The following is a 24,501-nucleotide window of genomic DNA, read 5'->3' on the forward strand; positions in this document are numbered from 1 at the left end:
GAACACGGGGTCCTAGACGCAACAGACTCTCGCGAGAGTTGCAACCCCCCCCCCCCCGTGCAGCTAGCTCTGTTCTATTCGTAGGACATCAAAAGTACATTTTATCGGTTTAAAATGTCAAAAGGATTTTTTTTTAAAGTAGCTTCATCTTCATTCATCCCCTTCCCCATTGCTCTACTCTCAGGATAGTTTAAAGGCTAAGGAAAAATAAATAAATTGACATTCTCAAGAACTGATCTGTATTCTGTATATTGGCTTTATGCCCCTTCGCTGTATCTGCACAGGAAAAATAATAGGAGGTCTCAGTCTTCAATTGTACTTTATTAGGGTTATTTCTCCCCCTTTCTGTTACTGTGCAACTTCACGAAATAATTTAAGTAATTTTTAGTGTTTACAGGTTGTTATTATTAACATGAAGTTTTCTGTCTTTGTGTAAATGACACCCAGGGTTTAAATCAGTATTAACGTTTAAAAAGGCGGCCAATCGCTCTTTAAAATGGATAAATGAAAATTTAAAAGTTACAGGTCTTTGAAATAAAGCCTTTGTGTTTCCAGTGCTCGCCAGACTCAGACTTAAACCTATCCAAATTAAGGGACGTGATTTTACAGCGCATTCCCAATCAATGTATATGCAGAAATGAGTCCCATTGAATTCAGTGGGGCGTTACTTCCATGAAAATGGGATTAGAATTGCATCCACATTTAAATCCATTAATTTAAATGGATTTACTCTGTTTGCAACTCACTGTAGGTAGGTGTGTGTGTGGATGTGTGTAAGATTCTTCCATCACCGCCAAAATGTATTTTTGATTACTATATTAACACATATATAAAATGTGTAAAAATGTTTTTTTAAAATATATATATGAATCAAATTCCCAGATAGTTACATAGCTTGCGAGGCAGTGTGCCAAAACATCGCGAGAAAACGCGAGAGGGGCTTAAACCGGGTGGGCGCGGCGAGCGTGGAAACGGAAAGCCCAAAGCGGCAAGAGACCGAGCTCTCGCGAGACAACGACAACGAAGTCTCGCGGTGCCCTCGCTGCCTGGAGGTCGTTCCCGAAGGAGAAAGAAGCCGCCGACTCTTCCCACGCCGTTCGCAGCCGACGACCATGTTCTCCCGCCTTACCCGGCCCGCCTCCACCGCGCTCCGCAGAGGGTTCGCCACCTCCTCCCAGGTAGTTGAAGCGGGGAGGCGACGGGGGCCCGCGAGGGTTACCTGACGTGGGACGAGGCAGCGGCGGCAGCGAGTAGCCGTGGCTTGGGCCTGCTTGAATGAGATAGTGCGCATGCGTCTGGGCTGTTCTGTGCTCGGCGCTGTGCAAGGCAGCCAGGTTTTGGTGGCGCTGCACACCGCGGGGTTACAGGGGCTGGTCGGCTGTTGCCCACTTGATTATTTTTATTATTACTCTGCTGCATTTTAATCCAAGGAGCTCGAGGTGGTCACATGGTTCTCCTCCCTCTCCATTTCATCCTCACAACAACCCTGTGAGGTAGGTTAGTCTTGGAGGCAGTGACTGGCCCTCAAGGTCACCCAGAGAGCTTCATGCGGGGACTGGACTCCCCCAGGTCTTTAACACCACACTGGCTCAGTGCTGGAGGTTATAGCTGACTTCATCTTTTCCCTTTGAGTTGGTTAATTCATTCAGTCACATACACTAGCAGATGAGAGAGAAACTTTCTAATGTTGAGTGAAGGTGTAATCCATTCATCTGCATATGCAGCTGATGCATTTTGTCTTAATAGGCATTTATTTGCTGCATCTCACAGTCATTGCAGCTTTTATGCAAAATGCATTTGGCATATGCAAACACAACTGAGCGGGTAACGCTTTCAGATTAAGAATTATACAAAGGTAAGATTCAGAGAGCACCATGGGTGCTCCTTATTTTAAATAGCAGCTGCTGGGAATTTTGCAGTCTCTGCTATTACTTGATTGTGTCTCTCCGCAAGGAGAAAAGTTGCATAAAAAACAGCTGTGTGTCCTGAATGAGACCATTATAATTAAAACATTTTGTCTTATTTTGGTCATCCCCTTGATAAATGTGGTAGTCTTTATTCATTTAAAAATAATTCGTTTTAATTCATTTTATTCACACCAAGAGCCAGTGTGGTGTAGTGGTTAGAGTGTCAGACCAGGACCTGGGAGAGACCAGGGTTCAAATCTCCACAGCCATGAAGCCATGACCTTGGGCCAGTCACTGCCTCTCGGCTTAACCTACCTTACAGACTTGTTGTGTGAATTAAATTGGGAAAGGGAGAACAATATATGACACCTCAAGCTCTTAGGAGAAAAAAGGTGGGATATAAATGCAATAAATAAATTTTACTTCCAGAAGGAATCTATGGTCTCTGACAAATGTTGTTTGTTGACCAAAGTGTTTTTCAATTGATCTGTCCAGTCCCTTGACTAAGGCTCTAGAGGTCTTAGTGAGTAAATTCTATTGGGAATGGAGGAATGTTAATTTGGGGTGGGGGGAAAGAACTGCTTGTTAAAAGTACACTGGAAGGATCTTCAGTAAATTGCTTAGTGTGAATAGCTGCCTGTTAGCCCAGGAAGGTGTGAAAAGCCAGTTCAGATAAAGATTTGGGCTAATACTGTATTTTAAATCCCATTCAGATGGTAGGAATGGCATGATCCTTTTGCAGATGACTGAGCAGAGGCTAGATTGAAAAAGAGATGTGGAGGAACTTGTATTAGCAGTGCCAGAATGGGATGGGAAGACTCAAACTAGTGATGGAGGAGCACAAGTCAGGCTAGCATGGTTGCTGAGGAAATGAGTCTCACTTTGTTGGGGGTACAGGATGGAAGTAGCAAGACTTGGAGGTGTGTGTTGGTGGAGGTGCAGGTTCCTGATGGCAAATGACCTTGTGGTCAATAAATAGTTTCATGGCATTGTCTGCACCAGTTCCTTTTAGCTTGATGTGCCTCTCAGAATAACACAAGGACTCTCATCCTATTAACTTTTTTAAGGCTTTGTTCCTCATTAGTGCTCTGCTTCTTGGTTGTTTGCCAGGAAAGCACTTTATTAACAAGTTCAGGCCTCGCATTTAATTTGTACAAATGTCTTGCAACATCCCTCCTCCTGGCTACTTTACAGACCTTTCACCCTTCCTAGTCAGGGCTTTTTGCAACTCCCATCTATTAACGGTAACATTTCTGCTCATTTCTTTTCAGGTTTGGGGCTCTCCGGTTCTTGCACAATTGCCGCTACTTCCCATTGGGGCAAGAACACTCCCTTCTGAATCATCTGTGTTCGCTGCAGAAAGCTTTGCAATATCAGTGGCCTCTGATTACATTAAATTCCTGGGCTTTGCAGAGGGAGGGAGGTGGGAGACAGAATCTGTTACTCTTCAGTTCACTGCTGGCCTTAAACTTGCAGGGCTTTTGCTCGTGCCTGTTACTTTTTGTCAACTTACCCCATTTGCTCTGCTTAATTCTATTTATTCAAAGATTTGTAGCCAGACTTACATTATAAAATAGCAAGACAGTTAATAGGATAAAATTAGTGCAATAAACCAGTAAAAAACAAAGAGGCACAAATACTAGAGATGTCCAGAATTTTCGGTGGAACTGGTACTAAAAATACTGCACAGGAGTGCTTCCTTGAATGTTTTAGCCAGTTGGTGGAACATTATTGTTGTGCTGCCCTGCTTGAGTCTTTAGGGGAGTCATCTTTCTCCAACCTGCTTCTGTCCAGGTGTTTTGGACTAAAACTCCCCGTCAGCCCCAGACATGGCATGATACAGGTCTAGGAGGGGCAGCAGCCAGATTGCAGCTGGTTCCAGGCACACGTGGTGGTGGTGGGATTGCTGCCTTGCTTCCCACAGATGTAGCCTGGTGGAACTGCTGTGGATGAAGTCAGCAAAGAGCTGTGTTGCAGCTGGCTATATTTTACCCCTGTGGATGGGTCAGTGGCCAGAGCTGTGGAAAAGTCTAGCAACTCTTTGAACTCAAAGCTGTTTGACCAGAGAATGGACTTCCTATGAAAATGGTGGCTCTCCTTCATTGAAGGTTTTTTAAGCAGGGGTTGGTTGACCATATGTCATGGATGCTTTAACTGAGATTCCCGCATTGCTGGATTAGAAGATCCTCAGGGTCCCTTCCAACTCTACAATTATATGATTCTAATAGTTTTGCACAGCTGCATTTATCAAGATACATAAGCAGGAAGCTATCCTGGTTTGGCTGAGAATGTGGCATGGGGCTCAAGCTCATTAGAGGGGGAGGCTTCCTCAGCGTATTTTAACAGTAAATGGGACACTGTAAAATATTAGTAGCTTAAGTGTCCTCTATTTGAAATGCTAGTCTAAACTCGTCCATCCAGTCAGTCTGATCTGCGCCAGTGAGGGCCTAAGCTTCATTTCTGGGCAAACCCAAATATTCTAAAAACATGGAGCCACTTTTTCTTTAATTATTTAACAAAAATTTTATACTGCTTAACTGAAAATTAAATCTCTTGGTGGTTTGCAAGCAATATAAAATGCACATTAAAATTGTCAACCAAAATATTTAAAATACAAGTTTATAAAAAGCAAACTGAATAATATCAACAGTTAAAAATTGTATTCTAAGCTAAAATTATGGATTAAAATACACATCAGCTTTATGTGTCTGGTTGGCTTGTTCAAACTAAAATCCCCCCCTCCCGTCTTCTGGACTCTAGAAGTAATAGTGGAGAAGTATGTGCAGATCTTTGGAGGTAAAAATCAATGACTGTGTCTCTTTAAGCATTTACTTTGGGCAGGGGAGAGGCTACATTCCCACGGGACAACCTATTGGGGAAGGGACTGTGTGCCAACCCTTCTTTCTCTTGCTCTCTGCTTTCTCTCCCCTTCATTTTTCCTTCCTTGCCTGCGCACATACACACACACAGACGCCAGGGGTGCAGGTTGCCCATCCTTGATCTAACTAGCTTATTGTGACAAGAGCTTTTGTGGGTGCAGTGAGCTGGCTTGATGAGACAGGGCTTTCTGTTCACCAGAGCATTCCACCTAAGGAATGAAATGTGTGACTTGGCAGGCAGCTTTATTCTGTTTCTTGTCAATTGTTAATACAAGCCCTGAGAAAGTTACCCAGTTTGTTAATCTGGCCTGTGAATCCTCTTGTCCCTGTTGACCTTGAAAAATCCTCCATTTTGAGTCTCAAAGCCCTGAGGTCAAAGTCAGAGTGCCTCCAAAGGCAGGGGGAACAGTTCAGCCAATATTATCCTCAATGTTTTTCTTTTTCCTCCTCCTTAGGCTATTAGCCACCTGTAACGCAGGCATTGGGATCACCTTTGCTTGGTTCAGTAGTCTTGGCAGTTTCCTTCTTTCAAAACTGCACTGTCAGCGGCATCAGTCTGCCATGGAAGTAATTGGAGAACTTGGCAGTGGCTTAACTTCTCCTTGGCCAGAGGATAGAAGTCCCTCTTGTCTATCAGCAAAGCTGCTTACAAGTCTCCTACGGTCCCTAATCAATTACTGCTAATATAGTGGGGAATTCTTAAAGAAATGAAGGAGAAGGCTTTGGTGCTCACTTTCCAGCCAAGCCAAAGTCTGTGCTGAAAAAGTGGTGCTTAAGGAAGGCTTTGATTTAGTGTGATGTAGTAAGCTGCATCATTTTTTTTTACAGAAACTCCTGTATAGGATATAGGGTGCTCTTTCAAATTTGAGATCTTTAGTTCCTGGAAGGTTACAAGTTCTAACCAGAGAATACCAATTTGTTTGGCTATTGCCATAAACATATAAAGTAATTTATATACTGATCTCTGGTGCATGTTCAAAAACTCTTCCTTGGATGGGGCAAATACTTAGACCTCTGGTGTTTGGGACAACCGGGGTACTGTTTTGTGTTTCAGGAACTGTTTTGTGAGACAGGAACTGTTGGGTGATGAAGCAAGATTTGGACTTATGCTATATGGCAGCGTTTGCCAATCTGGTACCCTCCGTAAGGTTTGCACTACAGCCAGCGCAAGGCATCCAGGCTGTCATGCAAACTTCAGATGTTCTTCGTGTTATGATGAAGGCTGTGATGTGACCATGTAAAGCTTTGGGAAGCTCTGCACAAGAGCATCACTTGACCACTTCTGGTTAGCGCCTGAGAATATTCCATTTTAAACCATTTTCTTCTCTTTGCCTGCTCTTAGAACAATGCTAAGGTGGCCGTGCTTGGTGCTTCTGGTGGGATTGGCCAACCTCTCTCTCTCCTACTGAAGAACAGCCCCTTAATCAGTCGCCTCAACCTCTATGATATCGCCCACACTCCTGGTGTAGCAGCTGACCTCAGCCACATCGAAACGAGAGCTGAAGTGAAAGGTATGAGTTGCCGGTTAAACTAGTACTGTGTTTTTATATAATTTGTGTGCTCCTAATCCAGAGCATTTATAGATGTAGTTGGTTGTAAGAACCCATAATGGATACGCGTTCCCTAGAACTAGAGTGAGCTAGGCCAGTAGCCGAAGCTGACAAGTTACTTTGTGCCACCTGAGCCTCAAGCAACATTGATGGATTCAGAAGTACCCCTATGCAGGTACATCTGGTCCAGGGAACCACCCACTAACTGTGTTTCAGTCTTCTCCAGATTCAGCTTCAGATTACATTGCTTTCTCTAAACCAGTGTTTCCCAACCTTGGGCCTCCAGCTGTTTTTGAACTACAATTCCCATCATCCCTGACCACTGGTCTTGCTAGCTAGGGATGATGGGAGTTGTAGTCCAAAAACAGCTGGAGGCCCAAGGTTGGGAAACACTGCTCTAAACAATTGTAATAATCATTCATAACAGGAGCAGGGGACCTGTGGCCCACCAGATGTGGATTAACTTGGACTCCCAGTGCCATAGCCACTTTGGCCAGTGGTCAGAAATTGATGGGACTTTGTAGTACAGCAGCAACTAGAGGATCCTGGGTTCCCACCTCTGATTCATAGCCAACCTTCCATCCATCCAGTCTAGGGAACCACCCACTAACTGTGCCTCAGTCTTATCTGGATTGAGCTTCAGTTTGTTGGCTCTTATCCAGTCCATTACTGAAGCAAGACAACAGTCTAGCACATCCACCACCACACCTGCTGATATAAAGGAGAGGTAGAGCTGTGTGTCATCAACATAGTGCCCAATGCAAGGAATACACACTTTAGATTCTCACCACCCAGCAAAACTGGACAGAGAGCCTGGAGGTGGAGAGTATTTCTATATACAGCAACTCCCCTTCTCCAACCCTCAAGTCTGCCCTGGTGCTGCACCCAGTATCCAGGTGAGCACAGCCAGGTAGGACCAAATATGGACTTTAGGCTGAGAAATGTTCCCCACCCCTACACTAAACCATAGCTTAGCATTGCAAGAATGAGCTGCAGTGAGCCATTGGCTTGGGCGCTTCTCTGGTGTGGCTGTAGAAAGGGATTAAGAAGCATTTACTTCTGTTTTGGATTGTGTCATCTTGCTGCATATTGTGTCATCCAAATCCAGACAAATGTGGTAGATCTAATCTATCCCCACAAGGTTTTTCAGAGCTTTGCACACAGAGTCAAATTGTTTGCAGAATGGGCTGGTTGCTGTGCTGAAAAAACTAGAAAAGTCTTGGGCTACCTATCACTACAGGCTTCCTATAAATGTACTTGCCCAGTGGAAAAGTGTGTGTGAGGTCTTGAAAAAGTTCCTGTTCTTCCTTGCTTTGGAAAAGGTGGAGATGCTTGTCATAATTGCGGTTGGGCAAAGGGTGTTCAGGGCTGGTGATGTGGCATCAGTGTGATTTGTGTTTATTGCAAAGGCATATCTGTGTGCTAAAGTGCAAACCCATGAATGCTCTGGAGTGTAGAACAAGGGAGAGCAGGGTGGTTCCTTTTTTGTGTTGTGGCTGTTAGCAGAGTTGAAGCTTTGGCCTCATCCTTCCATTTCCCACCATGAATCACGTTGGTGGGAGGTGGAACTACAGGGACAGAGAATCTACTTATCTACCTCTCCTGATCTACCTCTGCCCTCTTATTACTGGAGGACATTGTAAGAAATGCAAGTTTGCGGCTGCAGTGGCTATGAATCTCTCCATGAGTTTCTCTTTCCCTGTTGGAAGGTTGCCTAGAGAGAAACACATTCCCATTTGCAGTATCCCACACTCTGAATTGAGCAAGCAGCAAAGGGTGGCCCGTTATTTGTCCTCCACAGTAACCCTATCTCTGTGTTGAGAAGGACACACTCAACTGCAGGTTTAATTAAAAATAATATAAAGCTTATTGAGAGGCTTCTATTGGTTGGTGCTTGAGCTTGCTCAGCTCAGAGCTCTGTTTGTAGATTCCCACCCACCCACCCACCCCCGTATGAATATGCCTTCCCAATTTGAGTAAGTGAGCTTGGCTAGCTAGCTTGCTGGACATGATATCTGCTGCTCCTGCTCCATGAAGCTCTTAATCTGCCTATATTTGTGCCCCATTGAGGATCAGTGCATAGTGCTGTTAATAAAGCCATAAATGGTTTGGAACCCACTTACCTGAAGAGGCATCTTGGCCTGCCCTTGCCTTAAGATGAAGGTTAAGACATTTTTATTTATCCAGATATTTTAATTTGTGTAATCTTCAGGATGAATATTTCAATGTTGATTCCTGATGTTAGCGTGCGTTGTCTTAAGTTTTAATTATAAATGATGTGTTGGGTTTTAGTTAATGTATTGTCTATATTGTCAAAATCTGTTTAGATGAAGGGTGGTATAGAAATGTGGTAAGTATTGACTGGAAGCTGCAAGGTGCTGCATCTTGATGCAATGGAATACTGCTTCAGGATGCTATTTTTAAAATAAACAATAGAAAAAATTAGGTTCATCAACAGCAAATTCCTAAGCAAATTCATGTCGTGGTCTAAATGTGTCTTCAGTTCCGGCACACACACACATAATTCAGCATGTAGAGTTCATCTGGATGAGTGATCTGCCAATAGAAAAGTGTAAATGCAGCTATCTCTTTTTTTCACTTCAGGTTTCCTGGGACCTGAGCAGTTGCCAGAGTCTCTGAAGGGCTGCGAAGTTGTTGTTATTCCAGCCGGTGTTCCTAGAAAGCCGGGTATGTCTTTTAATCTATGGAAATTCTAAAGGAGTGCCAAGTCATGTGGGATTGTTGGGTGAGTGCACCTGGCATCTCCCGGTGCCCCTGTTGAGGAACTCAGCTTTGTGCCTGAGAAATAGGTATAGTATTCTGGGACAGCTCGCACCTCTGCCTCCCCTTGTAGGCCAGTGATCAAAACAGTTCCTGCTTGAGCTTCTATTAGACCCAAAGGGCTGTGCATAAGTCTGTTCAGTGAAGCTGGAATAAAGCGCTTGACACCTTGTGTTTTTTATTTATTGTGTACAATTATTTATATCCTGCTTTCTGAGGTAGCTTACAGGAAACATGAAACTGTATTTTTAGAAACCACAATAAACAACGTCAGCATGCATAGACTGTAACTGGGAGTCTTCCCACAGGGCAGTTGGCAGCAGAATGGCCTGAGGAGAAAGCTCAGCAAACTTAAAATAGCTTGTAATATTTTATTAATCCCCTCCCTCTCTATTCTCCTGGCTTCTCCCAGTTGCCATAGGAAGGCCCATAGCTCAGTGGTAGAGCACCTGCTTTGACTGCAGAAGGGCCATTGTTCAATCCTTGGCATATCTAGGACTGGGAGAGATGGATGCCTGAAACCCTGGAGAGCCACCACTAGTCAAGGTGTAGATAACACTGAGCTAGACTGACCTTTGGTTCAGCTCTCCGTGTAAGGCATTTTCCTATGTCCCCATAATTTGCTGCCTTGTCCAACATTTGCTGACCTGAATTCCTTCCTGCAGACCTTCAGTGCTTCTAATCCCCACAGTCCAAGAATGCTTGGGGGGAGGAGAGGCTGGAGCCCTTTTAGGCAGTGCAAAGTCTGTTTTTCCTTGAAATACTTACCCACTGGTTGTGCCTCCTGCCGCTGTCTCCATCTGACACTTGAGAACTTTGCTCATGGGCTACCCAGTGCTGCAAGCATCCACAGACACGCTTGCCAACTTCTAGCAACCATGCCTTTTAATTTAAATTTGTCAAGAGCTCCTGCCCTCTTCTCAAACCTGAGGGGAAAACCAGTGTGAGGCCTTGGGGACAGACCCTGCTCTTTCGTTAGCTTTGGGGGAGGTATTCTTTGTTTGGCATTCAAAGTGGTTCAGTGCAATGCAGCTGAATCCTGAAATTCAACCCAGCTTGCACAATTACACTGGGCCTCAGAGGTGCTTGGAGCACTCAGTGTGAGGTTGCCACCAAGGGCATCATTCCTCTCTCCACTCTGGAGGGGATCAGGAAGAGCCGAAATGCCTGCTGCTGCCAGAGGGGGTGGTTCAGCCTACTTTGTTCCATGCTGGCAACCAGAGATGGTTGAAATGCAGTGGTGTTGCAGACAAGGGAGGCACCTGCTTTTTCCTGGGGCATGTATGTTGACAGCAAAGGTGGAGCCTCTTTTTCAGCCCAGGGACTGCATTCCCTCATGGGCAGCCTTCTGCCAGTCAGTGATGGGCAGGGCAATGGATATACAACTCTTGCTTTGGTGTGGTAGACTACATTCCAGCCATGCAAAAGTCTCCACATCTCTCCATTGCCCTTCTAGGCAAATAAGAGGCATTAGCACAGTTCAAAGGCACTCGGGGTGGGTGTGTAGCAGGAGTAGAGAGAGGCATGGCCTAGGGAGTGCCCTGAGGGCCAGAGAGATATGGAGGGCCGCATTCATCCCACAGACCCTCTGGTGTGTAGTGCACAGCTGGGGACTTATCTATGAGTGTACCTATGATGTGATTTCTCTTCATCTGAATGGGGGTTAGATAGATACTGGAATGCAACTAATAAGTTTCTTCACTGTGCTCTGTAGGCATGACCCGTGATGACCTTTTCAACACGAATGCCACCATTGTTGCTAACCTGGCAGCCGCTTGTGCCCAGCACTGCCCTGAAGCCATGATCTGTGTGATTGCAAATCCGGTAAGCAAATTCCAGCCTCCCTTTGCCTGTGAGTAAAGGAGTGCAGTGTGTCTGACAGTAGCTGGCTTGGGAAACAGGTGTGTGCCTTTTTCTCACTTCTCACCTGATGTAGAGGGAGCTTTTGTGCATTTAAAGGGGCAATGAATGTTTCTATTTGCTTTCAGGTCAATTCTACTATCCCAATTACTTCTGAGGTCTTTAAGAAGCATGGGGTATACAACCCCAACAAAATTTTCGGCGTCACAACACTGGACATTGTCAGAGCAAACACTTTTGTGGCTGAACTGAAGGTATGTTGTTGCAGTCTGGGCTCACATTTGGCATTCAGGACTCCATTAATGTCCTTAGGTCTCACTGTAGCATAAGGATTTGTGGTGATGGGACTTCCCCAGATTCCTGTCTGTGGTACAGGCCCAATTAGAAAATGAATTTTTGGCTCTGTCCTTTCATAAGCCCAAGTCCTTGAGCTGCCTCCACCCCTGCCAGAAATGGCTCCACTGTAAAAAAAAGGTACCTGGATTTTAATTTTCATAAGCCAGTGTTTAATGCTACAAACTTGGTTACTGAGTGCAGATTTGGGACTTGTCTTCCAGCATGTTGATAATCTAAACAAGGGACTGTAAACAGAATCCTGGTTCAGAAAGTAGCAGCTGCAGGAGGAAGTAGCCAGTCGAGAGGACAAATCATATTGCAACTAAGCAGGGGCAGCCAACGTGGTGCCCTCTGGATATTGTTGAACAACAGCTGGATTCCTTGTACCCTTTAATCTTTCCTCTGCAACTACAGAGGGCTGACAAACCTATAAAAATTACAAGCTGCCATACCCAGCAGGCTGTTGACTGGGTGGCAGACACCCTGCCGTGGGTGACACATTAGCTGTTACTTGGGTGGTTTGGCGTTCAACAGCCTGGTTGCTGCCTCAAGGTCTGCTAGGATGATCAACACCCTAACCTCCTTAGACTCTGTGGGTCCTGTTCTCTGCCTGTCCAGTCACAAAGCAGAAGGCAGCTTGACGTTTCAACACCCTGTGATCTCTTTGCCAGCTAGGCACACTTTGTGAAAGACATGGAAGGCCTATTGTCCTGAGCCAAAGAAAAACTGATCTCTGGCCAGCTGCTGTCCGCTGAAACAGAACAGCATGTCCTCCCTTCACCTTGGCATAAGGTTGCAGGGATAATAAATAGAAATCCCATGATGTGGTTTTGATTTACTCCTTTGCACTTCGGCTGCAGGCCAAAACATTTCCAGATCTATCTTCCACATATTATTAGCCCGCTCTTGGGGTTGGGAAGAAGTGGTGGCCGAAGAACCTCTGAGTGCAGTTCAGTTGCACAGATTATGGGTTCAAGTGCTCAGCTGTATTTCCAGAAATCAGGCCTCTCAAATCTGTGCTCATTGCTCTTTTGCAGCCAGGGCACTTTAAATACCTGCTTTTTCTCAGGGTTGCAGTGTTGGGTTACCTTGATGTTTCCGTTCTGCCCCCACCTGCAGTTCATTTGCATTTTGCAAATTAAATTGAATATCTCTATACCTTACAAAGGTTTTTACCTTTTACCACTACTTTTTGGGAAGGAAAGATAGGCATGGGAATTAGGAGAGACAGAATGGCAGAGGTGCTAGAGCCTCACTTCTTATCACACCCTGGAAGGCCCCAAGTCTTAACAGGACATTTCCCACTAATTTGAGTGTTTCTCTGTTCCATGAGGGATAGGAACACCCCCACCCCCCAATCATAAAATGAAAGTCGGGATCTTGGGAATATTGGTTCTGTATCATCGCAGTCCATCTGCAGGTGCAAAGAGCATGCACATATCTTTTTAAAAAAAAAATTTTTTAAAGAAAAGTACGTTCCGTCATGCAAAAGTACATAATACATGTATTTTGGGGGTTGGTGCCCAGAACCTTCCTTTCAATTCAACAGTTCAGTTTTACCCTTTAATAATAATAATAACAACAACATGCATCAGATCATTTTCAGATTGGAAGTGGATGTACCAATCTTTGGCTGTGTTCACACCATATATGTAAAGCACTGTGATACCACTTTAAGCCAGCATGACCTCCCCCAAGGAATCCTGACAGATGTAGTTTTTTAATGGTGCTGACTGTTGTTAGGAGGCTCCCTATTCCTCTTCTACAATTCCAAGAGTTCCATTGGAAGAGGATTGGCTTTTAAACCACTGGGAAGTTTAGCTCTGTGAGGGGAATAGGAGTTTCCATAACAATTCTCGTCACCCTCAAAAAACCCCTACAACTCCCAGAAATCTTTGAGGGAAGCCATGGTGGTCATAGTGCTTTAAATTTGTGGTGTTATTGTGGCCTTCATCAGTCCTTAAACTGATACCAGCCCGTCTGGCTACCAGCCCATCGGTAGGCACAAGTTTAAAGGGCTGGTGTACTTGCAACGCAGTCTGCTGGTCTTTTAAGTTCATATGATTGCTGCTAATTGTGGTAGAGGCAGCGTGCCAATTCCTACTTCTCAATGAGCCCATCCAGCTTGCTGCAGATGTTGACTACAGATTCTTGCTGAAACCTGCCTCTCTTCCACAGGGCTTGGATCCAGCCCGTGTAAACGTCCCTGTGATCGGCGGCCATGCAGGAAAAACTATCATCCCTCTGATTTCTCAGGTCTGTGTTAGAGTCCTAACTGTTCCAGAGTTTCATGATAGCTCTGGCTCTGGAAAAGTTGCCTGTGTGTATATGGGAGGAAAGTGTCTGTTACCGGAAGTATAGCTGCAGAGCCTTCCAGGAGAGTTTGGCTATGAATGGGAAGAGAAAGGCTTATGTGACCAATTGGAAAGAGAGACTGAAAGCACTACAGTCAGTCTTATCTTAGAGCATGCAATAGTGAGTTCAGACGGGGCTTGCACAGGAGGCAGTGATGGCTACTTGGATGGCTTTAAAAGAGAATTGGATAAATTCATGGAGGAGAGGGCTATTGATGGCTACTAGCCTTGATGACTATGCTCTGCCTCCACAATTGGAGGCAACCATGCTTCTGAATAGCAGTTTCTGGAAACCACAGGAAGGGGAGAGGGCTCTTGCGCTTGGATCCTGCTTGCTGGTTTCCCACAAGCTACTGTTTGACCACACTGAGAAGAGGGTGCTAGACTAGCTGGACCATTGGTGTGCTCTAGCAGGCTCTTTTGTTCTTGCACGTTAAAATTCTCCTGATCGACCGATGACAAAATTCTGCGTGGGGAGCTCAGTGACACAGTCGATGCCAGAAGCCTGAAGTCAGTGATTGTCAGCTGATAGGCACTTCCTTCAGGCTCTACTTCCTGCAAGGGTTGGGTGTTCTACTGATTTCCCCATGGGGTCAAGTGAGTGTGATTTGGAGGAAACATCCTTGTGGGCCAGATAGGAATCTCTGTCGAGCCTCATTCAACCTGCAGGCTAGAGATTCCCCACCCATGTTGTTGTATCCAGCCAAACTCTACGTGGGAGTCAACCCATTGATACCGGCAAACCTGAGTTATGTCATTTATTTTCAGTGGGTCTCCTCTGAATGTGACACATGTTGGATACAACCCCTTAATCTTATAAATGCTTAAGCAGGGTACATGTAATGCTCGTTAAAATAATTTTAATAAAATAAACAAAACTTAATATATGACTCATACATGGCTGAATCATAAATCTATTCCTCCTCCTCTTACAGTGTACGCCCAAAGTAGATTTCCCTCAGGACCAGTTGACAGCCCTTACTGGAAGGATTCAGGAGGCTGGGACGGAGGTTGTCAAGGCAAAAGCAGGTGCAGGTAGGTTGACTCACGGGAAGGTTCCCCCTCTGGATTCCCATGTAGTACCCTTAAGTGGGGCAGTGCTACCAGTGGGGCTTAGTGAGTTATCAGCCGCAGACTTCCCCCTTGTGCCCCTTCCTCACCAGGTGTTTTGCTGGCCAGCAGTGCAGCTTGTTCTTCTTGTCCAGCTGGACTGATCCCTCTCCCAGCCCAGCAACCACAAAGGAAGCAGGTGAAAATGCTCCAGCTGAGGCGAGAGTATTGAGCTTCTCTTCAGCTCTGCAGTCCCAGAATAGCTGGCAGCTTGGAGTGTTCTTTGTGGCAGGGCCAATGGAAGCAAGGTCCCTACAGTTTCTTTCTCTGACCAGTGGATAGAGTTTAGGCTGGTCCGCCCCCCCAGCCGCCTTCATATTCTTCCTGAGAGACAAAGTGGTGCAGTGTCCCAGTGACCCTTGTTCCCATTCAATGAAACTTTAGACACTTCATAAAGGGCTGTATGAGATGGTTATTGCCATGAAGGTGACAATCCAGATTTTAAGACATGGCATGAAAGGGAAAAGGAGGGGAAAGGAAAAGGAGTAAGGTGTAAAAGGAACAAAGTTTCTATAAGGGCCAACTGAAATGGGAAAAAATGGTTCAGGAGGAGGAGGAGCCATATAGTGGCTGGTATGTAGTTCAGCTGATGAGTTCATCTCCCATTGCTGCAGATGAATTCATTATTTTGCAATCTTTAAAGCAGGGGTGGGTAACCTGTGGTCCTCCAGGTGTTATCAGACTTTTACCCCTCCCCCCCCAAAAAAAATAATCCCTGGCTATTGACCATACTGGCTGCTGGGAGTTGGGAGTCCAACCACATCTAGAGGAGGGCCACACGTTTTTCTCTCTTGTCTTAAAGCAACCCTGTTAAGTGGGGGAGGAGTATTACTGTCCTTGTATTGCAGATCGGGGTACCCAATGTGGTTCCATCCAGATGTTGTTGGACTCCCAACTCCCATCAACCCCACCCAATGTGGTCAGTGGTTGGGGATGGTAGGCATTAGGAGTAAAAAAATGGTATCTAGAGGGCACCATGTCAGCTATTACAGATGGGCAGCTGAGGCTGAGAGAGAATAGCTGGTCCATGGCAAAAGTGAGATTCAAATGCAGGACCCCTTGGTTATTAGGTCATGTTGTTAGCTAGTAGGCTGCACCAGCATACATCTTTTGAGGCATGCTGTGTGCTGGGAAGCTTTTGCTATATTCCTTTTGGGGAAACAGCTGGCCTGTGGGGAGCAGAATTCACCACTGGAACATTTCCCACATCACTCCGGATGATGGCTTCAGAATTGTGCTGGCATGTTAGGAAGGCAGACCCCTTGTCCGTTTTCCTCCATGCTGTTGAATCTTTTCTCATTTCCCCCCTACAGGATCAGCCACGCTCTCTATGGCTTATGCTGGTGCCCGGTTTGTTTTCTCCGTCCTGGATGCAATGAATGGGAAGGAGGGGGTCATTGAGTGCTCTTTCGTCCGGTCAGAGGAAACTGAGTGCCCATATTTCTCCACGCCACTGCTGTTTGGGGTATGGAGCTGTGGTGACACTTGTGTTTATTTGCATATATGTGTAGACCACCTTCCGACCACTTGATTCTTGAATTCTGCCTCATCTTTTTATCCCATTTTTTCAGGCATATGCCTGTCACTGGCATTGCGTTGGAGAAGCCTTGGTCTCAGGCTCAAAAACCTAAAAAGACAAGATACCCAAACTGGGGAAGGGGGAGTCGAAGGAAAAAGGGTAGAGGAGGGAGATAACTTTGATAATGCCAGAAGGAAGTGGTGGGTTGTGAACGGGAATTGAAATCCCTCTGGGGCCAGGCTGGGTAACCTTGCTTGGACAGAGAGAGCAGAGTTCAAGGCAAGGGTTTTACACCAGGCAGATTTTGCAAAGGAGGTCTTCAGCATTACCCGGTCCTAGGTAGTTTAGGGAAGCCTTCTCCAACCTCCATGTGTTTTCTTGCTAGGGCTGATGGGAGTTGTCATCATAGTGGTTTAAACATGTGGTGTGAATGTGGCCTTTGTAACAGAGACTTCTCCAGCTAAAGCAACATTTGTCTCTCTAGCGCCTGCTTTGTTGTGCTAATCTCCCCACCCCTCACTTTCCCCTTCCTTCCCTTTTAGAAAAACGGCATTGAGAAGAACCTAGGCATTGGCAAGATTTCTCCTTTTGAAGAGAAGATGGTGGCAGAGGCGGTTTCAGAGCTGAAAGCTTCCATCAAGAAAGGGGAAGAGTTTGCCAAGAGCATGAAGTGAAGAACTGTTGATGACAAAAGAAGAGAACTGCGGCCCCCTTAATTTATTTTAAGGTGCATCATGTCACTTTAAAGGCTTCCGGAGCAAAGCGTTGAGTTCTGCTTCCAGGCCTTGATGTTAGCCCAGCCCTATAAATCTGTTGATTGGAATTCCGTTCCACAATTAAAAAACAACCTGTTTATTTTTCCCCAATGTGTTCCCTGGGTGTAACCAGTGTGTGGTGATCTGAGTGTGTGTGCGTGTGTGTGCGTGCGTGCGTGTTCACATGCATGTGTTTGTTTGTGTGTGTCTATCTGGGCCTGTTCCCTAAAAGAGGCACTCCAAGATCAGTGCTTTGAGACTCGAGAGCTTTTCCACAAGGAAGTTTTGGGGTTGTAGTAGGGTTATCCCCACATACCTCTTTGGGCAGATGTTGAGGTGGTTGGTGGGGAGTCCTAAGATAGCTTTGTTTTTGTGTAAGCAGATTGTTATGCTTTCAGCCCTGTGGTGGAGACATATGGCCCATCTGATGTTTCTGCCCATACTCCTCTTGATGGGAATCAGGTTCCCCATGCCTGATAGAGCAGTACATAGCCTCCAACATTTCTCTAATGAAAATAGAGACGTCACATTCAATAGTGATAATCTTACTATTTATACCTCACACATACCTTACTAGGTTGCCCCAGCCACTCTGGGCAGATTCCAACATATATAAAAACATAATAAAACATTAAACATTTAAAAAACCTCCTTAAACAGAATTGTCTTCAGAAGGCTTGGGGGGTCAGATAACTCCATACAACATTTCTCCAATGAAAATAGGGACATTCTAAGGAAAAGTGGGACATTCCGGGAACAAATCACAATCCAGGATGTCGTCTTGAAATCAGGGACATCCCTGGAAAATAGGGACACTTGGAGGGTCTGGCAGTGTGTTGTACAGACTATAGGTAGAAAGGCTGGATGTTTGAATACTTAACACATGGAACATGTCTGACAAGATAGCAAAACACTTTCCCTTCTGGGCTCATGTATATTCAAGGAGTTTTACTGGAGGGCAGGGTCTGTAAAGTTGTGACCACCGGCAGCTCGGAGGGGAATAGTCTGCAAATACTCCCTCCAGCACCCTGAATCTGTTGGTTCTGCCTGTAGGTGTCATGCTGTCCCTGGAATGCAGATTCTTTCCCTGCTTGTTTATAGGGTGGTTGAAATTCGACAGTGAGATACTAAGACCTTCACATCATAAAACCACTACGATACCAATTTATGATACATTCTGAGGTTTATAAAATTGTAGAGTTGGAAGGGGACCCTGAGGGTCATCTAGTCCAACCTCCTCCAATGCAGGAATCTCAACTGGATCATACATGTGAGATGGCCATCCAGCCTCTGCTTAAAAACCTCCAAGGAAGGAAGAAGAAGAAGAGTTTGGATTTGATATCCCGTCTTTCACTCCCTTTAAGGAGTCTCAAAGCGGCTAACATTCTCCTTTCCCTTCCTCCCCCACAACAAACACTCTGTGAGGTGAGTGGGGCTGAGAGACTTCAAAGAAGTGTGACTAGCCCAAGGTCACCCAGCAGCTGCAGGTGGAGGAGCGGAGACACGAACCTGGTTCCCCAGATTACAAGATTACCGCTCTTAACCACTACACTACACTGGCTCTGTTCTGCTGTCAGAAAGCTCTTCCTGATGGTTAGTTGGAATCTCTGTAACTTGAAGCCATTGGTTCAAGTCCTACCCTCCGGAGCAGGAGAAAACAAGCTTGCTTCATCTTCCTTGTGACGGCCCTTATGATATTTGAAGATGGTTATTATACCTCCTCTCAGTCTCCTCCTTACCAGGGTAGACCTATCCAGTTAACACTGAGAGAGCAGGATGCTGGACTGGAGATGGGGGATTGGCCTGATTCAGCAGGCAGGCTCTTAATGTGTTCCTGGACAGGGGAAGTGGACAGGCAGGAACAACAAGGGTGAGAAGTAGATGCTGCAGGAATCGGCCTACAGAGACCCACACTTCAGCAGATGCCCAGCCTTGACACCAGCCTCAGAAGCCTCCGTTTTCTGTGTGCCAGCCTCTCAGATGTTTGCCATGCCCTCCTCATGCCATCAGGCCTAACTCAGCAGGAGAGAAGTCACCGAAGGACAATCTCGCTTTTTCTCCATTTCTTCCTGGTTGGTGTCAGTGATGCAGGGCAGGGCGGGTGGGAAGATGCTCAACTCTAGAGCAGCCTTCCCTGCCGTTCACCATGCATAAAAGACACTCGACTGCCATTGATCAGAGTCCCCTGGGCTGGCAAGAAGCAGTCCCACAGAGGAGGCTGAGACAAAATCATAAACCTGTAACAGACTGGAGAAGCATGAGACTTGTATCCGCTTAATAACGGCTATTTGGGAAGCACCAAGAAGAAAAGGTGCAGATAAAGGGGAACGGGGGCTTTTTAAAACACTGAGATTGGTTTGGCAGTTACTAGAGTGTACAGATTCTGAGGCCTCATTCACACCCTGTATTTAAAGCTCCACCACTTTCAACAGTCACCGCTCCATGCAAATAATTCTGGGACCTGTAGTTTGTTAAGGGTGCCAAGAGTTGTTAGGCGAACCCTATACTCTCCACACAGAGCTACAATTCCCTGGGAGGAGGGATTGATAATTAAACCACTCTGGGAACAGTTGCCTGAATTTCCTTAATAACCGGGAGGAAGAAAGTATAATCTTTATCACAGAAATTCTACCCAGCAAAGACAGTTTTAGTTTTCCCATCTTAACATATCCTTTTGGATTTCCATTCATGTCTTAACAAAATTATTTTGAAATAACATACAGTTCATACAGCAAAACTTAAATACTTTATTCTTTTTCACTTTTAAATCCAGTTTTCTCCATCAGTTTTTTGCTCTTCTATAGTCATTTTGTTTTCCTGATGCCAGATCCATTTATCCAAAAATCTTCCTGTACAATTTTCTTTGTTTTCCAGACAATGGTTCCCCTCTCATCACTTAGATGATAGTCTGATATCAGCACAGTTCACTAAGTTGGAAATTTATGTCCGGTCCTCTCTTAGTCTGTAATCCATTTTAGAAAAGGAATTTCAAGCATTTCACAAACTTCCACCTGTCCTTTAACAGACCTCACTTGTGATACTTTCATTTCTTTAATCCAGATGGGGTAGGTGTTAAGCCCTTGCAGACTTTAAATAATAATAATAAAATTAATAATTCTCTCCATTTTTAATCAAGGCAGGACCCTCTAATTTCATCCCTCAATCTCAATAGTCTCATTCAGATTACACCTCACTGTCCAAATATCTGGAGGCACCTTTAATTTTGATCCAATATTCCAAATTAAGAAGGAGCTCTGCGTCTTGCAATGATGGACTTGGAGACTGCCTCAGCGGCGGAGGGCTTGAGACACACCATCATAACCCCCTTGCTTCTTCAGCAGCAGGAACAGGCACAAATACATTCACAGGTGCCCTTGTTGCCCAACTGCGTTCAGGGGTTTTTGGAGGATTTTAACAGCCTCAGGTAACCCCCTCCCCTCCGTCTGAGTCTGGTCCCAGAATGGGAGAGACGCCATTTTTGTAGCTGGAGTCAGGGCCCTGCCTTCTCAGGCCAAGTGGAAAAGGCCTGCAAGGCACAGCAAACACTGCAAGAAGGCCTGGGATGTCAAACAATAAAGCTAATAAGTGAAACGTCAGCTCCGTGGACACACTCTGCATCCCCAAGATGTGGAGACTCGGTTACCTTCTTCAGGTGCTGGCCACATACATGACAGCTGTCGTTGGACTATTGCCTTCTGCAGAGGAAAAAGAAAGCTGGATCAGATGTCTTTTGTGACACTACAAAACCCACCATTAACAGGTGCATGAGTTTAACATGAGTGTATCTGAAGAAGTGTGCATGCACACGAAAGCTCATACCAAGAACTAACTTAGTTGGTCTTTAAGGTGCTACTGGAAGGAATTTTTTTTGTTTTGACTATGGCAGACCAACACGGCTACCTATCTGTAACTTAGGAATGTGTTTTCAACCTTGGGAGTAAAGCTGCTCTCCTAGCACAAGATAAGGACGGCCTGGAGGTTTCTATATGCATCAGTGGAAGTATTCAAAGAAACAAGTAAATGAAAGTGAGCTACTTACTTTGAGGTTGGGGAACCTTTTGGCATAGGCCAGCAGCGAAGATCCGCTGCTGGCCGCCAGTTCCCTCAGCTTCTTATCATTGGCAGCTGCGTAACATCTGAGGTCCTGCGGGAGGAAAGAGCAACTCAGAGTCAGGGGGGCAGTTTGAGCCAAAGATCCCAAGCACTGCCCCCCCCCGCCGCCAATGGAGTTTCCTGAAGTCCTTAACCCCTGAGGCCATCAGGACACTTACGATAACATTCAGCAGCAGCACCAGATTCCCATCATATGGGGCCTCACTGACTTTAAATAATAATAATGTATTTAATAATAAAAAGTTCTCCTCTCTTCTCTCCATTTTTAATCAAGGCAGGACCCTCTAATTTCATCCCTCAATCTCAATAGTCTCATTCAGATTACACCTCACTGTCCACATGTCTGGAGGCACCTTTAATTTTGATCCAATATTCCAAATTGTGAAGGAGCTCTGTGTCTTGCAATGGCGGACTTGGAGACTGCCTCAGCGGCGGAGGGCTTGAGACACAGCATCTTAACCCCCTTGTTTCTTCAGCAGCAGGAGCAGGCACAAAGACATCCACAGGTGCCCTTGTCGCCCAACTGCGTTCAGGGGTTTTCGGAGGGTTTTACAGCCTCAGGTAACCCTCTCCCCTCCATCTGAGTCTGGTCCCAGAATGGGAGAGATGTTACCATGGCAGAGACCGGAACCGGAACCCCTACAGATCTTCAATAATTATGTCATCTGGAAGAGAATGAAAAAGAGAGATTTGAATTAGCAGCCCCTCTCAACAAAGCCCGCTAAACAATACCCAAACCCAAGGGTTCAATCACCTCAGCTGGCGTCAGTCAGGGCCCTGCCTTTTCAGGCCAAGTGGAAAAGGCCTGCAAGGCAGAGCAAACACAGCAAGAAGGCCTGGGATGTCTTTCTCGGCACGAACAATGAAGCTAATAAGTGAAACGTCAGCTCCGTGGACGCACTCTGCATCCCCAAGGTGTGGAGACTCGGTTACCTTCTTCAGGTGCTGACCAAATGCGTGACAGCTGTCATTGGACTATTGCCTTCTGCAGAGGAAAGAGAAAGCTGGATCAGGTGTCTTTTGTGACATTACAAAACCTACCATTAACAGGTGCAAGGAAGCCCACAAGCAGGCCCTAGCCAGGAAAGACTGGCCTCCCTCAGGCTTGGGCCCAATCCCTGGCCCCAGAGGACCTCCATGGGCCCTGCAGCCTCCTGGGCAGAGGTGGAAGGGCAGCACCAGGGAAGAGGGCTGGACATGCCTCATGTATCATCCTGACACCCCAGGGACACACATTAGTTGCTTTGGGAGCCTCTTGGAGGGTGGGGGTGGAAGTATTCAAAGAAATGAGTATACGAAAGTGAGCTGCTTACTTTGAGCTCAGGGAACCTTTTGGCATAAGCCAGCAGCAAAGATACGCTGCTGGCAGCCAGTTCCCTCAGCTTCTTATCATTGGCGGCTGCATAACGTCCCACCGCTGTTCCCCACACTGAGCTTATCCCAGAGCTCTGTCCTACCACCACAACCCTCATCCGTTAAAAGAAACAGCTTTTCAAAATCCAGTGGCTGAAATGGCAAAAGTCAGGCTGTCAGTTTATTGTGAGGTGAGGGCTTCTCCGCTTCAGAGACTGCAGAATTGGGGGCAAAGACCACAGTCAGTGGGCAGAGGGTCTGAGGGATCCAGTCCCTACTCTTTTGTTTTCCCCAGTACTAATCTCAGGCTCCGGAAAAGCCTTGAAGAGCTGTGGCACAACTGCAACAAGAGAAGGACATGGGGACAAGTTACTTCATCCCTTAGCAGCTTCCAAGATTATTCCAAAAATCTTCTCCTTGATTTCCCTGCTTCTACACTCCTACTACAGGGGTGCCAAACCCCGGGCCTTGGAGACCAGTCTTGGCTTGCAGCCCCCAGAATGTGCCGCACAAAAGAATGTGGCCCTCTAACTGACAACTGTTACCCAGCCCTGTCCAATCAGCTGCCTCTGCCTCCTGCTTCCTCCAGAAATGCCTTTTCTCCTTTCTCAGTCAATAGCATCTTCATCAGACCCCACAAAACTGGCTGGCCACTGGAGTGGGTTTCCAGATGCTGGACCAGATAAGCCTTGGGTCAGATCCAGCAGTCTAGCTCTTTTGATTTTTTTTTTTTACTAGCTTCCCCTCCCCCACAAATCCTATACCCTGAGCTGCCACCCTAGCCTATTCCTGCCCTTCCCTTCCCAAAAATGGTGGCGGTGGCCGCAGGGCACTTGCTCACCTGGCGCTGGAGTGGTGCCACTTTGTTGCTCCTCTTGATGTTCATAAAATTTCTCAGTTGCCTGAGCCTAGAAGAGATGATGCAGGACAGAAATACGTTTAGCCTAATAGAGAATTGCTGGCACGACTAACAGGAAAAATTCGAAACCAGCATGACCAGACTTTCCTAAAGGACTGGAAGAAATTTTTGTTGTATTTGAAGTAAAAGGTAAAGGGACCCCTGGCCATTAGGTCCCTTCGTGGCCGACTCTGTGGTTATGGCGGTCCTATCGCTTTACTGGCCGAGGGAGCCGGCGTACAGCTTCTGGGTCATGTGGCCAGCATGACTAAGCAGCTTCTGGCGAATCAGAGCAGTGCATGGAAACACCGTTTACCTTCCCGTCAGAGCGGTACCTATTTATCTACTTGCACTTTGACGTGCTTTCGAACTGCTAGGTTGGCAGGAGTTGTATTTGAAAGATAACTGTAATTACCTAACACCGCTTGTAGGATTACAAGAAGTTTTATAAGGAGGACTATATAAATTAGTGTGAAAAGGACTAAGATTAACTGATTTACAGCAATAAGCATGGTAATAAAATGCAAAATTAGAAAGAAATTTAGAAAACCATTAGAAGGGGTTGAAGGAAGTCTTAGCCTGTGATAGCCAAAGATTTGTTATGTGGTTTTGGAGTTGTTACATTGGAAAATGTGTGCAAAAATCAATAAAAAATATTATTATTATTATTATTTTTAAAAAAGAGAACTGCCGGCACATCTCTACCAATTCCTTCCATCTTTCTGCCATTGAATGAAAGCTGCAGTTAGTGCAGGATACTGCAATGTGATTGCTGACAGGAGCAAGGCCTTGTTGACATATCGCACCTACATTGTTTTACCTTCTTGTAAACTGCTTAGAGGTTTTTAATTTTTTCATATATACAATAAAGTATATAAATTTTACAAAACAAAGAAATAAAATAAATAGGGAGACGGGGGAGGTTTTTGCCCCACCGAATAGCAGAGCTTTGGGTCATTCATTAACATTGATGGGCACTTCTTCACATAATACTTAATTGGTTTGTGAAATTGGCAGCCGAAAGATGTGCAAAGGACAACTGGCTTGCAAGGTTGGAAAGAGCGGGTCACACCTATTCATGGAGGA

General features: G+C 45.7%; 1 protein-coding gene and 1 long non-coding RNA gene across 2 annotated transcripts; one reads left to right on the forward strand and one right to left on the reverse strand.

Annotated features, from left to right (window-relative positions):
- Positions 1-1,011: 1,011 nt before the first annotated feature.
- On the forward strand, positions 1,012-17,157 carry MDH2 (malate dehydrogenase 2). Its single transcript, XM_028707973.2, has 9 exons — positions 1,012-1,178; positions 6,129-6,297; positions 8,941-9,024; positions 10,832-10,941; positions 11,106-11,231; positions 13,492-13,569; positions 14,603-14,702; positions 16,091-16,242; positions 16,839-17,157. The coding sequence occupies exons 1-9, from the start codon at positions 1,113-1,115 to the stop codon at positions 16,968-16,970; spliced, it is 1,017 nt and encodes a 338-aa protein (XP_028563806.1). The 5' UTR covers positions 1,012-1,112; the 3' UTR covers positions 16,971-17,157.
- Positions 17,158-19,778: 2,621 nt separating this feature from the next.
- Positions 19,779-22,368, reverse strand: LOC114585945 (uncharacterized). The gene is made up of 4 exons (XR_003704017.2): positions 21,919-22,368; positions 21,518-21,829; positions 21,091-21,195; positions 19,779-20,746 (listed from the first exon to the last, which is right to left on the reverse strand). It is a non-coding gene; the product is annotated as an uncharacterized LOC114585945 (long non-coding RNA).
- Between the last annotated feature and the right edge of the window lie 2,133 nt (positions 22,369-24,501).

Source organism: Podarcis muralis, chromosome 15, assembly GCF_964188315.1.
Source record: "Podarcis muralis chromosome 15, rPodMur119.hap1.1, whole genome shotgun sequence".
NCBI classification, from domain to species: Eukaryota; Metazoa; Chordata; class Lepidosauria; order Squamata; family Lacertidae; genus Podarcis; species Podarcis muralis.

Bases quoted from the DNA above. Each gene is read 5' to 3' on its own strand.
- MDH2 (XM_028707973.2), top strand. From the start codon at position 1,113: ATGTTCTCCCGCCTTACCCGGCCCGCCTCCACCGCGCTCCGCAGAGGG. The intron at 6,298-8,940 runs GTATGAGTTGCC...TTTTCACTTCAG, and splicing joins AACGAGAGCTGAAGTGAAAG to GTTTCCTGGGACCTGAGCAG. The intron at 16,243-16,838 runs GTATGGAGCTGT...CTTCCCTTTTAG, and splicing joins CCACGCCACTGCTGTTTGGG to AAAAACGGCATTGAGAAGAA.